The sequence below is a fragment of the Rattus rattus genome, chromosome X (assembly GCF_011064425.1).
Source record: "Rattus rattus isolate New Zealand chromosome X, Rrattus_CSIRO_v1, whole genome shotgun sequence".
NCBI lineage: Eukaryota > Metazoa > Chordata > Mammalia > Rodentia > Muridae > Rattus > Rattus rattus.
The window spans coordinates 86,838,773-86,854,207 of NC_046172.1; the positions used below are offsets into that span (position 1 = coordinate 86,838,773).

Here is a 15,435-nt window from a genome sequence, read left to right on the forward strand (position 1 = left end):
TTCTACCAGGCAGTGGTGGTGCACACCTTTAATCACAGTGCTTGGGAGGCAGAGGCAGGCTGATCTTTGAGGCCAGCCTGGTCTACATAGTAAGTTCCAGGACAGCCAGGGCTACACAGAGAAACCCTGTCTTAAAAAAAAAACAAAAAACAAAAAAAAAACCTTTTGCCAACATACGGATGGAGTATTATTTATACTATGCACTTAGAACCAGAAATGCCTCAAAATTCTTTCAGATATTTCAATATCTGCATTTACACATAAATATATACACAGAAATACTTATTTACACAATCCAGAAATCTCAAGTCTAAAAATGTTTGAGCGCTAATATAAAGCTCAAAATGTTTCAGATTGCACACATCTTTAATCCCGGCACTCAGGTGGCAGAGGCAGGAGGATCTTTGTGAGTTCAAGGCCAGTCGAGACTACATACTGAGCTCCAGGATGGCCAAAGCCACACAGAGAGACTGTCTCAAAAACACCAAAGGACAAATTTCAGATTAAGAGATGAGCAATAGGGGTTGGGGATTTAGCTCAGTGGTAGAGCGCTTGCCTAGGAAGCGCAAGGCCCTGGGTTCGGTCCGAGCTCCGAAAAAAAGAACCAAAAAAAAAAAAAAAAGAGATGAGCAATAAAGTGTATGTTCGTGATCTAAGCACTCAGGGATTGAGGCCAGAAGACTGCCTTAAGTTTAAAGCTACACTGGGTTTCAGAGTGAGCGCCAGGCCAGATACTATAAAAAAAAAAAACCTTCAGGGGCTGGAGGATGGCTCAAGGGTTGAGCACTGACTGCTCTTCCCAGAGGTCCTGGAGTTCAATTCAGCAACCACATGGTGGCTCACAACCACCAGTAATAGGATCCCATGCCCTCTTCTGGTGTGTCTGAGGACAGCTACAGTGTACTCATATACATAAAATAAATAAAAATCTTCTTTATTCAAATTAACAGCTAGGGATAGTAAGTATTCATGAAGTACTGGGTATGTTACACACCCACACACAGCAGAAGTGAGCTAATGATGTGTAGTCTTATAGAATCCTTGCCTTGCATGCGGAAAGTTCTCAGTTCTATTCCCAGCACTGGATGAACCAGCTTTCATATTACTAGTGGTAGTGGCAGTGGCAGTGGCACTGGCAGTGGCAGTGGTAGTGGTAGTAGCAGCAGTAATAGCTGTGAATTTGTGTGTGTGCGTGCACGCGCGCGCGTGCGTGTCGGGGTGGGGGGGTCAGGTGAGAGAGCAGGTGCACACGTGCAATGGTGTCTTAATCAGTGTTCTACTGTTGCGAACAGACACCCTGACCACAGCAACTCTTACAAAGGAAAACATTTAATCACGGCTTTCTTACAGTTTCAGATGTTTAGTCCATTCTCATCATAGTGGGAAGCACGGTGCCACACAGGCAGACAAGGTGCTGGAGAAGTAGCTGACCGTTCTCCATCAGGCTCTGCAGAGAGCAGAAAGAGAGACTCTGGGCTTAGAATGGGCTTTCTAAAACCTCAAAGCCCGCCTCTAGTAACACCTCCTCCAATAATGCCACATCTCCAAATCCTTTCAAACAGTGCCACTCCCTGATGACTATTCAAATCTGTGAGCCTATGGGGGCCATCCTCATTCAAACCACCACAACAGGCATGTGTGTGAAAGTCAGGACAACTTCGAGAAAGCTGTTCTCTTCTTCCACCTTGTAGGTCCTGGGAATCAAACTCAGGTCATTAGGATTAGTGGCAAGCAATTTTATCCACTAAGTCATCTCACCAGCCCTTGATTTTGGGTAGTCTTTCAGAACCTTGACTTTCCGTATCCTATTATTGTCCTTTCTATAAATTTATGTACCGCAGAAACTGTCAGGAATATGCCAGATAGGCCTTACATTTGTGACACTGACTTTTGGAAGATGTAGGTTTAGTTATGCGAAGTTTTTGTCTTTTTAAATAAGTTCCTATATGAATGGTCTAAGCGCTGAAATAATGCTTATTAAGGTGCTAAGGAATTTGCAAAATCACTTTAGATTTCTTACTTAAGAATTAAAAGGGTAATTCTTTTATCCCAAGAGTCATCTTCGTGGCCCTGAGTAGTCACTTCTGTATTACACGTCCTTAGTGAAACCTTCCTATGGCCACAGTAACTAACCTAACCACTTTGAATATTCTTGCCCTTTTTAGAGGATGCTCAGTTGGACATGACCTTGAAAGTATGTGCTGTTTAGGAAAGTCAATTAGGAGCACAACCCTGGTCTGGATGTACTTGATCTGTCCTGTGATTTGTGACCATTAAAGTTAACTGTCCAAACCTGGGCTTAAATGTGTCCAGTAAGTCCACAGTACTTCCTTTGTTGTTCTTTCCCCAACCCAAGCAATTGCAGCCTAAGATGGTCTTAGGAATTTTATTGGTCCTATCTATGGTTTTGTTAATGGATTTTTTAGCTTCCTTTTTGTCTATGCCTTTGGAGATGCTCTTTTTTGAGTCCACACCTGTTGCCTTTTGACAATATAGTAAGATAATACACCCGAAGCAGGATGACTATAAAATGTTGAGATCTAGAGTTTTGAGTGCTCAAACAATACATTGGCCGTGGCAAGCGCTCCTGTTAGAGCTACCACTTTATGGCAGGTGGGAGCATGGGTCTCCTAATAACTCATTCTTTGAAGAAGTCAGTGCCCTGTGAAAGGTACCTTAATGTCACCAATGACTTAATGACCTACCCTCAGGTCCTACCGATATATTTTTTGTATGAGTGCTTTGTCTCCATGTATGTCTACACCTCACAACCCAGGGGCCAGAGAGGAGAGTTGGATCCCCTGGAACTGGAGTTAGTCAACTGTAAACCGCCATGTGGGTTCTGGAAGCTGAACCCAGTGTCTCCACAAGAGCACCAGATGATCGTAACCACTAAACCATCTCCTCAACCTTCAGATTCCATCTCTTAATTTTTCCTTTTGTTATCACCACACTGAGCCAAGTTTTCAGTACATGAAGCCATGAGAATGCATTTAACCCTATCTGAAGCATACATTTGAGCAAGGCACATCTGAGTAAGGCCCATATGCCTACATAGACTGAAGATGTGGAACACAAGGCTGGCCTCCATCAGCCTGGGATTCAATTATGTGCTAAGAAATATAAGCCTGGAAGAGTTTTAAGAGAACTGTGCCAGTGGACAATCCTTGGAATAACCCCTCCTGACGAGGAATGGGGGAAACAACTGAATCTGTGCCACTAGAATTGAGGACAGCTGAATGTGAAACCCTAAGGCTGACAAAACCCTAGGGGCTGCTCTTACCCTTCTGGAAGCAGGAAAAACTGTTCCACTTTTCCTTCTCCATTGCCTCGTACCTTGTGCTTTTGAACAGGACAGTGTCAAAGCATAATGTACACATCTGACATAATGTGTGACCTCTCTGGATGTATTAGCTGAGCATGTGATGATTATAGAGTGAAAACATTTAACTTCCGGCATATATACAATGAGAAGATGTTGTTACTGAATGAGTAATCAGAAAGAATGATATAGTAATAAGATACAGTAAGAATGAAGAATAAGTTCCAGCGTGCTGGGGCATTTCTTTCATCCCAGCACTCGAGAGTCGGGATCTCTTAGTTCGAGGCCAATCTGGTCTACAGAGTCAACTCCAGGGCAGCCAGGACAGACACTGTCTCAAAACACAAAGGAAAAAAAAAAGACAAAAGACCTCCCTGTGCCACTTGGATTTTACCTTGACATATAAGTTATATGCCAGTCAGATGTCTACCCTAAGTACTCTTGCACCAAGCAGCAAGTTATATGACATCATACATTTGCAAAAAAAAAATCACATGGTTTTCCATCATGCTAGGTAACAGCAGAAAGGCCTCACACTGTCCTATGTTCTCCTTAGTCACTCTTAGTTTTGTAACTTCCACCCTGAGGCTCCTTGACTGTTACCTCTACCAATTTCCCTTGGCACCTGTAAGGCTTGGTCACTTGGTTCTTTCAGGTCTAGGCTGCTAGCTGTTAGAAACTAACAATGCCCTACACCTTATTGTGTTCAGACTTACTTTTTGTTGCTTCTCAATGGAGCTTACTACACTGAAATCTCACTGTCTCCCTTGGCTAGGACGAATCTCTCCAACCTTAGGGCTGGTTCTATTCAATCCCTGAGTCTAGCTTGGAAAAGGCACTTTAGTTTGTCATATAATCATAGACATCACATATATATATAAAATCTCATCACGATTTGCCAAAATTTTCTGGTAGTTGGTAGTGCCCATGAGGATATATTACGAATGTGTATTTGTCCAGATTCATGATTTGTACTAAACACTTTTCCTTTAGTCTATGAGAATTTCAATACAAGAGGGGAGTCAACACAGGCTCCTATCAGAGACTTACGGTATTAGCACAGTGTTTTTCCCTTCTCATCTCCAAGTATTTTCTTCTCACAAAAACTTCAGGGACCTCTAGAATAGAAGCTAACTACATTTCTGTCTTGAAGTGAGCCCCCATAAAACGAGTTGCAGTTAAAAACGCAAAACAGAAAGCCTCTTCATCACAAAGTTGATCTGGCGAGCTTTTATTTCCGTGACCAAAAGAATGCAGTTAATGGAATTTATGACTAACATTCAGGCATGCACCTCTACCTGAATCTGTTGTTAGTTTTAAACTGGCCTAAGTCGTTATTTCTTTAGGCACATCTGTGAATGTTTTGTATCCTGATATACGAAGTAAGTTAACTTCTTCCTGTGGCTGTCTGGTGATAAGAACAATGTTCATGAACTAGGTTCCTATATGACTAAAGCCCTGGATTCTCACGCCCTGTTCTACCTTGAGACCGTATTTTCAATTTGACATTTAAGTAAGTCACAGTATAGGGCAGAGGGACAACCTAAGAAGGTGGATTATATGAATCCTCCATAGGACTTTTTTTCAGCTCTAAGTCAAACTGTGAGAAAGCTCACAGTTCATCAGTGCCAGGGTATTTCCCCATTGCCAATTTTTCTGCCATAAAGCTCTCCCTAAAAAATTCAGATATAAACCCATACAAATCGAGATTCACCCTACGTGGTCCCACTATCCAATTCTAGAAAGCAGTTCCACTGTCCAAATTCTATAAAGTAGTTAATAAGGGACCTTGAGAAAGCGCCGTCCCAATACACAGCAATACGTGTCTCATACTTCCATTTATCTAAATTATTACCACACAGTTAGCTTAAAAAACACAACCGAATACACGTGACTCTCAACTCCCATACATAAAAATTGGTCTTTGTTCATTCTCAGGTGACAATATGTCCCAAGATGATGAAGAGAATTGGGAGTTAATCCCCCCATAGCCATTTCTTTAACCGCCTCAGCAGCAGCTCTTCCCTTCTTGAACTACTTTTCCAAAGAGGTAATGCTGAGATCAGTCAGAAAGGCTTTCTGAGAAGACAGGTTTGGACTTCTGGGTCTGCTCCAGTCGATTTAAGATGAACTGGCTTGTATCAATGAAGCGTTCAACGCAGTTCACAAAACAGGCCTCAGCCCGACTGTCCAACTTAGGCCCAGGCTTATCCATGCACTTCTCCTGTTCAGAACAAGAAAGAGAATTACAAAGGGAACTTGCGAATCAAGGTCCTTTGCTTATCGAAATAATTCTGCCTAAATCATCTGATTTGTTAATACATTTAGACCTATTTTCTCTTACCTGTGGCACCTAGCTTAAAATTATGTCTGTCTGTCTGTCTGCGTGTTGTATATGAGAGAGAGAGAGAGAGAGAGAGAGAGAGAGAGAGAGAGAGAGAGAGAGAGAGAACTAGAAAGAAGACTATGATAGAAAGAAATCAAAGACAGGCAAGAAATACATGTGTTAAAAGAACACATATGCCGTGATGAAGCCCATGGGCTTTTTTTATGCTGACTGAAAAAAAAATATAAAACTTTTCCCATTTGGTATCTTACCAATTGTTAAGCAATTGGACACAGGCTTACATTTTGCAGCAAGGCATGGAATAGACACCAATATCAGTCTTCATTTGATTAAGTTGGAACTCTGGCAGAGTTTGCTCAAAGGGGCCAGAAAGTGGCACACCTTAGATGTAAGAGTAAGAAAAGCACAAATACAACTGAAATAACCTTTTTCATAGGGGGTGGAGGTTGACGGTGTCACACAACTTTAGTCTTAGCACTTAGGAGGCAGAAGCAGGTGGATCTGAGTTCGAGGCTAGCCAGGACTACACAGACAAACCCTGTCTCCACCCCCTTCCCCCTAAAAAAGCCCAACCCTTTTCTGGATTGGACTGTAACTCTATATACAACAATGCTGACATTAAATGCCTTTAAATGAACGGTGGAAGAAAATGATTAAGAGATAAATCAGTTAGGTACCCTAAAATGAACAAGAAAATCTACATACCAACATTCTATAACCTTGTTTATTTAAAGCAGTGTTGATTGTCTTTTGAGACAAGGTCTCACTGTGTAGGGCTTGATGGCCTGGAAATTGTGATCCCTTTGTCTCTGCTCCCAAAATTCAGGGACTGATTTTCCTACCTAACACAAAGGTTCTTGAATCCTCAGGAGAACTGAAAACCTAATGTTTTCTAAAGAAGGCCCTGTATTTCAGGTTTTTAAAAAAATGCTTCGGGGTTGGGGATTTAGCTCAGTGGTAGGGCGCTTGCCTATCGCAAGGCCCTGGGTTCGGTCCCCAGCTCCGAAAAAAAGAAAAGGGAAAAAAAATAATAAAAAAATGCTTCAACAACTTCTTATATGTGTATGATATAATTTGATCATATTCACCATGACACTCTCAAGCCCCTCCCTCTCCTTCCCAACCATTCCTCATCCTACTGTCCATCCTTAAGTAACCACTGGGTTTTAATCTGGGCTGCTTTAATCTGGTTGTGGATACAGAGTTCTTTTATTAGAGCATGAAATACTTACTCGTGGCTAGAACACTGGAAAAAATAAATCTTTCTTTCCTAGCTCATTCTTTTATGGTTTTTCAAAACAGGGTTTCTCTGTGTAGCCCTGGCTGTCCTGGAACCCACTCTGTAGACCATGCTGGCCTTGAACTCAAGGGATCAACCTGCCTTGGCTGGAATTAAAGGCAAGTCCCATCATCAATCCTTAATGGTCATTAACCACACCTAACTCCCAGGAAAATATAATGAATCAAAGACTTTTAGAAAAAGAACCTATTCTAGCTTGCTGGAGGCAGAGGGACTTCTAGTTGTAAGACAGCTAGAGGGTGAATAGTAAAGCCCTGTCTCTAAAGACACATTTTTCAAAGGGGTTTTAAAAGCTGGAGATGATGGTGAATGACTGTAAACTTGGTCCTTAAAAGGTGAGGAGGCAGGAAGACCAGGAATTCAAGGTCATTTTCGGCTATTCTCAGCTATCCATTCAGTATGAGGCCAGCCTGGAATTCAGGAAAACTTGCCTAAAAAAAAAAAAAAGAAAGAAAGAAAGAGAAAAAAGAGGGAAACCCTCTGATCCAAGGCAAACCAGAATTAATGGAGAATTTCTAAAGATCACTGTCTAGCAATATCTATTCTACGTTTACAGAAAAAGGATCAAGTAAAGCAATGTCTGTATACAGCTTGAAGGTTTTAGAAATGAATTTGTGTTCATGGTTCTCTGCTCTTATACGCAACTCTTAAAAGTCTCTCCCATTCCAATGGATATTATCCTTGGCCTCTGAAATTCTTTTAAGTTTTTATGTCAGTGGAGGGCAGTGTGCTGCCCTTGGCAACCAGAACACTTTGATCTCAGCTACAAACAAATGCCTCTGCCCCTTTGCCAAAGTCCCCTCTCCGAGCAGACTCAATTTCTCAACCTTCAAACCTTAATGGCTTGGCATTACACAACGACTCAACGTGACGGCAAATAAATGTGTATGTTAGGAGAGATTATGCCACTTTTATACTTAATGAGACGGTGCCGCTTGTCTTTTCATCAGGAGGGGTTGTATCTGGGTAATCTAGGTAAATCCCGAGGAGTCCAGAAATAAGTCACAGACTCTCTGGGATTCTGGCTCCCTAAAACTCCAGGACTGGGTACTCTGATGCGTTCTAGTGGCCAGCACCAACCAACTTGAACCTCACGTGCCTCAGAGTGCTGGGTGGGACAGCAGTGTAAGTGTGTGACTCCCAATCCTCTGCACCTACGGTCTCCTTGAAGAGTCACCATAGTCCCTCCTGGCTCAGCATAAGGAATCTGAGAACCTGGAGTACAGTCAAGACCTCCCACTCTGGAGTCCCCGACATTCTAGCAAGTCCCGTGGGGGCAAGGGCACGGAGAAAGTAGGCACAGCGTCCGGATTTGAGCCCTGAGCTCCTCACCCAGCAAAGTTCCGTCATCTGGTGCACCAGCTGCTGGAAGCGCTGCTTCTGTGTCTCCACCTCGATGAAATGCTGCAGCTGAGGGTCCACGGCGGCCAAAGCCGAGCCCGAAGAGGACGAGGAGGACTCCATCCCGGCACGACCACGCGGGCCGAAGCGAGCAAAGAACCGACTCGCCGACCTTCACGTGTCTGGGTGACGGAACCGGAACTACAACCTCCCCCGCCCCCCGCCCCCGCCTCGGGGACCGCCCTGTGAGCTCACCGCGTCAGCGCGGGGCTGTTGTCCCTGCCGGCTCTGCCTGCTCCCCTCGGGCCACCGCGCTCCGCAGTCTCTGCGAGCGGGATCTGCTCCCCGCTGCAAACCGCGGTAACGTCCGGCCTTTCCCTGGAGCGCTGCCGCGCTGTGGGAGCCAAAATCCAAAAAGAGTAGCACAAAGGAAAAGAGGAAGTTGCTTCATACCACGTGGTCCAGTGAAGGGTCCGCCCTACAACTCCACCCTGCCCACTTCCAAATTGGCCCGCGCTTTCTCAGCTCTGGTTTTACCCCCAAGCCAGAACTCTGCTTGCGAATTAACTAGCCACCCTCGGCCCCTGAGTCCATTTCTTTGAGTTTTCCTCTAAATATATGGAGATGAGGCTCTGGCTGGGTTCGTCCCTAACATTAAGATTTATTCAAATGATTCTGTTTGTCTACTGTGTGCCAAACGCTCTGGAAAGTTTGTGAATGCGTCCAGAATTCAGAGGAGTGAAATGGGGCTGAAGAGGTGGCTCAGCGCTTAAGAGCACTGAGTGCTCTTCCAGAGGTCCTGAGTTCAAGTCCCAGCAACCACGTGGTGGCTCACAACCATCTATAATGAGATCTGGTGCCCTCTTCTTGTATGCTTACCATAATAAATAAATAAGTCTTTAAAATAGAGGGGTGAAATGTGAGTTCTGTAGAGTTCTAGATTAGAAATATGTCAAACTAATGATCAGATTTTCTGAAATTTTCAGGGAGCTTCAGGGCGGCTGTAATGAATTAAAATAGATAACTTCACTCTTTCCAGTAATTTTATTGTATCAAAACAATCCCTCCCATTTTAATGGCACCATTCTTACCCCCAAACTCTTAACACTTAACCAACAAGCTGTTGAACAACTAGTGGGGCTATTTACATCTTCCCTCCCCTGAAATGTTCCCATCCCAAATTCAGTCTGTTAGGAGTCTTGAAGTAATACCAGGCCCAGAAATTCCTTGGCCTTTGCTCAGAAGCACTATGCTGGGGAGTTAGAGAAGAAAGGCATTCCTAGATGTACAGTAGGAGCGTGGAAGGCTAGAGCCCTTGAACCAGGGAGTTCCTCAGGAAAAATGGAATTGGGGCTTGTAGAGGAGAGGAGTAGATCCATGAAGCTTATCAGCCAGCTCAAGATTCTTCATCCATGACATCTAGAATGTTACTCAAGAGAATTTTGAAACTAGGACGTTCATCTGCTTTCTAAAACCAAAGAAAATAGACAGTGTTACAGTATAGAATCTACAAGGAACCCTGTGCAGTAAATCACAAAGTATTATGTTTATTAAGCATATACTAAATACCAAGCTGCAGCAGCTTCTTGATAACACACAAAGAAGAAAAACAAACTAGCAAGTCTCCATTAAGTTTTTGTGTGCTTTTCAGCTTAGCAACTCTTTTGCTTTTAATTTGCTTTTATGTGCATTGGTGTTTTGCTTACACGTTTGTCTGTGTGAGGATGTCAGATCCCCTAGAACTGGAGGTACAGACAATTGTGAGCGAGCTGCCATGTTTGTGCTGGGAATTGAAACTAGATCCTCCGAAAGAGCAGCAAATGCTCTTAACTGAGCCAGCTCTCTAGCCCATAATGCTAATGACTTTTGCTTTTACTTTTTCCTCCCTTGCATCTCTTCCCAGAAACCAGCAAGGACTGCCTAGCTGAGCTTTTACCTGGCTTTTATACAAAGGAGACTAGGGTTACTCTTGTACTGATTCATTTGTTTGTTTGTTATTGATGCTATTGTTTTATATTTTGTTATTTGTTTGTTTTCAAAACAGAGTTTCTCTGTGTAGCCCTGGCCGTCATGGAACTTGCTCTGCTGACCAAGCTGGCCTTAACTTTGAGATCCTCCAGTCTCTACTGGGATTAAAAGCTTGTGCCACCGCTGCCTGGCACAAATCAAGTTATTCGTGCGATAAGAACAATTTGCAAATTAAGCTGAAAGGCTGATTAAAACGGAGGATAAGTTCACTGCCAATTTATACACACTACTTCATTATTTCGGAGCTTGAAATGAAAATGGCCATCAGGTATGCTTAGTCGGTTGGCAGAACAGAACTCCTAAAGCCAGGGATAACGTTTAGCCAGCTTCCAAATGCACTTTCTGTGAATATTAAGGTAAATGAACAGAAGGCATAGCTTTGCAAAGCCACAGACTGCCTGGAATGGACTCTGTACAACCAGGGTCTTTTGTTAGTCTGACTTTAAGATTACTACTCTTTTGGAGATCCACGGTCAGATTAAGGCTCTTTTGGAGGGTTTTTAGACTAGGTCATTTTTACATTTGTTCTTTTATTTTGAGACAGAGTCTCTTGACATAGGTAAAGGACCTGGAGGTCCTAGAGCTCACTATATAGACCAGGATGGCCTCAAACTCACATAAATCCACCTGCCTCTGCCTCCTGAATGCTGTGATTAAAGGCATGTGCTACCATGCCTGACTGAGATCTGCTCTTTTTTTTTTTCACAGTAAGGTAGTAGCTGTTTATTTTGAGGTAACTGTCACAAAGTACTGTTATACAGTAGACTAATCATATTATTATGTAATCTTGAAAGAGATTTTCTAAGGTAGGATTTGGAGCCTTCCATACTTATCAGATGCTATTTGGTCTTTTTTAAAAAGAAATTTTATTTTAGATTTTTGTTGATTTTTGAGGTAGGATGTAACTCTGTATCCCAGGATGCCCTGGAATACAAGATGTAGCCCAGGCTAACCTGAAAATCACGGTAAAACCTCTGGCCTCAAATTCCTGAGTGTTAGGACTACATAGTTGCCCCTGGTGTGTTTCATAATTGAGGAAGGATTCATGCCAGAATGGCTTCAATGTGTCAGAACTGAAGGGTCATCAATTTCATAGTACTTAAATCAGTGGTTTTCAAGTTTCAGCAGTTCCTGAGAAACTTGAAAGAATTTCAGTGTTTCATAGCATATGTACCTATACAGACTCTGTGGGAAAGAAGCCCAGTAAATTATATTTTTACAAATCCCTTAGGAGGCTGAACATGGCGGCACATGCCTTGAATCCTGATACTTGGAAGACAGAGACAGGTAGATAGATCTCTGTGTTAAAGAGTTTGACCTGGTCTACATAGTATGTTCCAGGACAGTCGGGGCTATGTAGAGAGACTGTCTCAAAAAATGCTAAAAAATAAATAAATAAATTCCTAGGAGTAGGGCATAGAAATGCATGCCCCTGACTCCCGAAATTGGGTGTGGAGGCATGAGAACTAGAAGTTGAAAGTCAACCTTGGCTACATAAAGGGTTTGAGGCCAGCCTGACATTCCGAGACCTGGTCTCAGACATCTGTGCACACCTGGCTTATGAGGTGCTGGAGACCAAACAAGGGGGTCATTAATGCTAAGTGAGCTCTCTAACAATTAAGCCACATTCTCCAGCCCCAACAAAACATTTTTAGAATAGTGAAACATGATCCTTATTTCCAAAATACTACAACTGCACCACCTCATCTGTGATAAAAATAAAACCTTAAAAAGTTAAATTAGAACCACAGTGAGCTAAAGAGATGGCACAAGTATTTACAGCACTGAATGCTCTTTCACTAGACCCGGGTTTGATTCCTAGCACCCACATGGTGGCTTGTAGCTGTCTGTAACTCCAGATCCAGGCGATCTGATGCCCTCTTCTGGCCTCCCAGAATATAATATAATATAATATAATATAATATAATATAATATAATATATACATATATATGCAAAACACTCATACATATAAAATAATAAAAGACCTTTTAAATATTTTAGAAGCAAAACCTCAAAACCAAAGCAGACAAACAATACCAATACTATCTTAGGTCCTTCCTAAGTGACAGGGTTTATAAAGTTTCATTTAGAACCTCGATCAGAAAAGGTTGGTAAGTGGAAGAAGGGTGGGTCCAAGACAATGATTACAGAGTTTTTTATTTCCTTTTGGCTTTAAGATCAAAGGCATATACCACCACCACCACCTGGGTGATTACAGACTTTACCACACCCATTCTCTTACCTGAGTGCCTTTGGTAGATAGCAGGGTCTTCCAAAGTCCCCACTCTTAAAGCTGAAATAGGTATCAGGGTCTGCTACTACTACTCTAGTGAGGATTAGGGTGGGTATGAGAAGGCCATCAGAGGATTGGGATGAAGCCCAGAATGAGAAAGCACGTGCAGCTGTAAGGCAGTGCCCAGCTGACATGTGACCATGGAGAGCAGGGACTAGCCAGCTAAAAGAGAAATTGAGTTCAAGGAAATAGTTTAAGAGGGAACCCTTACCTCGTGCCAGCAGCTGTACATGATGGTATATACCCTCTCTGATGCCAAATGAGGCCTGTAGAGACGTAAGCCTTGAGCAATGTGTTCTGCTGTCTCACTGTTAGTAAATCTCTCATATGGTATTTTCCCCAGGGAGTAAATTTCCCACATTAGAACCCCTAGAAGATAAAAAGGAGAAGTGTATTCAGTCTTTTTAGAATATGTGGGGCCTAATTCTTTTTGATGAACCTCCAAGATTAGAATAAGCTGATTTCCCCCTCTATGGATTTTGCATTGTGTCCAGACTTCTGCTACAGTCCTGGCTACACTGGCGGCTAGCAGAGCTGCCCTATGCTAGCCCACTATTAGTGTAGAAGAGAGAAATTGTGTCTTGTTTGTCTTGGTAGCTTCAGGCTCTGGCAGAGTGCCTAGTACATAATCAGTATTCAGAAGCTGTTGAATAATGAATGGTTTGCTTCCCGGGATATATTGTAATTTCTAAGAAGACAGAGATTATGTCCAGTTTGCTGTGCTTGTCCTCAGAAACCCCTGTGGTCCCTGACACATAAGAAGCACCCAAGGATCAGCTGAATGACAAGAAGAATACAAGTTTGAACTTTCCTGATATGTTCTTCTTTGAGCTGCATAAACTATATTCTTTCTTCTCCCCTCCCCCCACCCCACCGTGTGTGCTTGAGCATTTGCACCACAGCCCACAGTGGAAGTCAGATAGCAGCCTCGGGTGTTGATCTTCACCTTTCACCTTGTTTGAGACAAAGTTCTCCCTTGCTGTTTTTCTAGCACATTCTACAGGCTAGCTACTTGTGATTCTCTGGTCTTCTGGCCTCTGCCTCCTATCTGCTGGTAGAGTCATGGCGAGGGTACAGATGCCTGTATTCCTTACTACTTCCAGCTTTTGTGTGGGTTCTGGGGATTGAACTCAGGTCATCAGGGCTGCGTGAGAAGCAGTTTACCCACGAAGCCATCTTGACAGCCTAATCTGTATGTTCTTATCTACTTACCAAAAGCCCAGATGTCAGATTTGCTGCTGAATTTGCTATACATAAGCACTTCTGGTGGAGACCACCGGACTGGAAATTTGGAGCCTACCGAGCTGGTGTATTCATCATCAAGGACATACCTGCCAGAGATTCAAGACGTATTGCCATTGAGATTTAGACGGCTTGACGTGTGCCTTTCCTCTCAGCACATACCATGCAGGCTGTCCAAATGCACAATTTCTTTCTTTCTCAAAGTCTCTGCTGGCCAGCCAATGCCTTTTACACATGTTACTTTTAACAAAACCTCTGTTTTCTTTCTCTTTAGAAAAGTATTTATTTACCTTCTTTGTGGTTGAACCTAAGGTCTTGCACATGGCTAGGCTAAGACCCTACTAATGATAAACACTTTTCATCCTTTTTGTACTTTTGAAAAACCATTGAGACAGTGTCTCACTAAATTGCCTAGGCTGGCCTTGACTTTTCAATCTTGGTACTGTTTGAGCCTCCAGAGTCACGTGGATTACAGGCCTGGGCCACCAGTTCCAGCTGTCATCTTGACGTCTGATTTCACTGTCCTGATTGACAGCATGGTTACAATAAGAATAAATAGGAAAAAACCTAATAAGGACTCCTTTCCTTTTGTCTACTCCACCCCTTTCTTTCTCTGCCTTTCTTCTTCCCCCTTTTCTTACAGTCTGCACGAACCAATAAGGGTTAGACCAAGGAAGGAGTAATGCGGGGAAGTCAGCAGGTCTAGCAGATCAAGATAAGATACTGGGGAAATAGGAGAAGGATGCGGAGGGGGAAGGGTGGGGAAGAAAAAGAAGAAAGAAGAGGCACACAGCAGTGAAGGAAAGGAAAAGGCTGGGGTGATGGTTCATGCCTAGAATCTCAGTGGTAGAGAAGTCGAGGCAAGATACAGTACTCATGAGTTTGGCCACCATAAACCACATAGCACAACCCCTTTGCTAAAATAAATAAGAAATGGGAAGATAAAAAAGGCATACTCACCTAGACAGGCCAAAGTCAGATACTTTCACAACTCCTTGATCGTTTACCAGACAGTTTCGAGCTGCCTATAGTACAATAGATATGTAAGACTGCATCCTTGACCTTAAAGACATAGTTTCTGCCCACCAGCATGGAATTGCATATGCACATGTATGTGTGTGCAGGTTAGAGGCCAGAGGTTGATGTCAGGTGTCTTCTTTAATGACTGTCTACTTTGTTTCTTGAGACAGGGTCACTGAGCCTAGAGCTCACTCATTGGGCTAGGCTGGCCAATGAACTCCAAGGACCTGCCTGTCTCCCACCTCAATGCCCTGGTGCTGGGATTACAGGTATGTGCTGCTATACTGGGCTTTTATATTGGTGCTAGGGATCTGAACTTGGTGGGGTTTTTTTCTTACTTTATAGGAACTTTACTAGCAAAGCTATCTTCCTTGACTTTTTTTTTTTTAAGGAAGAAAGGGAGGTCTTATTCTATACTCCAGGCTGACCAAGAACTCACTATATAGCTCAGGCTTCCCTCAAACCCATGGGAATCCTCCTGTTTCATTCTCAAAAGTGCTGGAATGATGCGAGTGAGGCAGCAAACTTGACTGATCCTGAG

The 15,435-nt window shown here is 43.0% G+C and overlaps 2 protein-coding genes across 2 annotated transcripts in view; both read right to left on the bottom strand.

Annotated features, from left to right (window-relative positions):
- Window positions 1–4,534: 4,534 nt before the first annotated feature.
- On the bottom strand, window positions 4,535–8,706 carry Timm8a (translocase of inner mitochondrial membrane 8A). The gene is made up of 2 exons (XM_032890182.1): window positions 8,302–8,706; window positions 4,535–5,546 (listed from the first exon to the last, which is right to left on the bottom strand). Exons 1-2 carry the CDS (start codon window positions 8,431–8,433, stop codon window positions 5,385–5,387), a joined length of 294 nt encoding a protein of 97 aa, XP_032746073.1. The 5' UTR covers window positions 8,434–8,706; the 3' UTR covers window positions 4,535–5,384.
- A 629-nt stretch (window positions 8,707–9,335) lies between these two features.
- The window catches only part of Btk (Bruton tyrosine kinase), a 38,571-nt gene continuing 32,471 nt past the window's right edge, over window positions 9,336–15,435 (bottom strand). Inside the window, 4 exon segments of the mRNA XM_032889760.1 lie at window positions 9,336–9,778; window positions 12,844–13,001; window positions 13,845–13,963; window positions 14,835–14,899. Coding sequence (XP_032745651.1) covers window positions 9,707–9,778; window positions 12,844–13,001; window positions 13,845–13,963; window positions 14,835–14,899 — 414 coding nt within the window. The 3' untranslated portion in view covers window positions 9,336–9,706.

Coding starts and splice junctions, on each gene's coding strand:
- Timm8a (XM_032890182.1), bottom strand. CDS start 8,433: ATGGAGTCCTCCTCGTCCTCTTCGGGCTCGGCTTTGGCCGCCGTGGAC. Junction 5,547..8,301: donor AGATGACGGAACTTTGCTGG/GTGAGGAGCTCA, acceptor TGTTCTGAACAG/GAGAAGTGCATGGATAAGCC.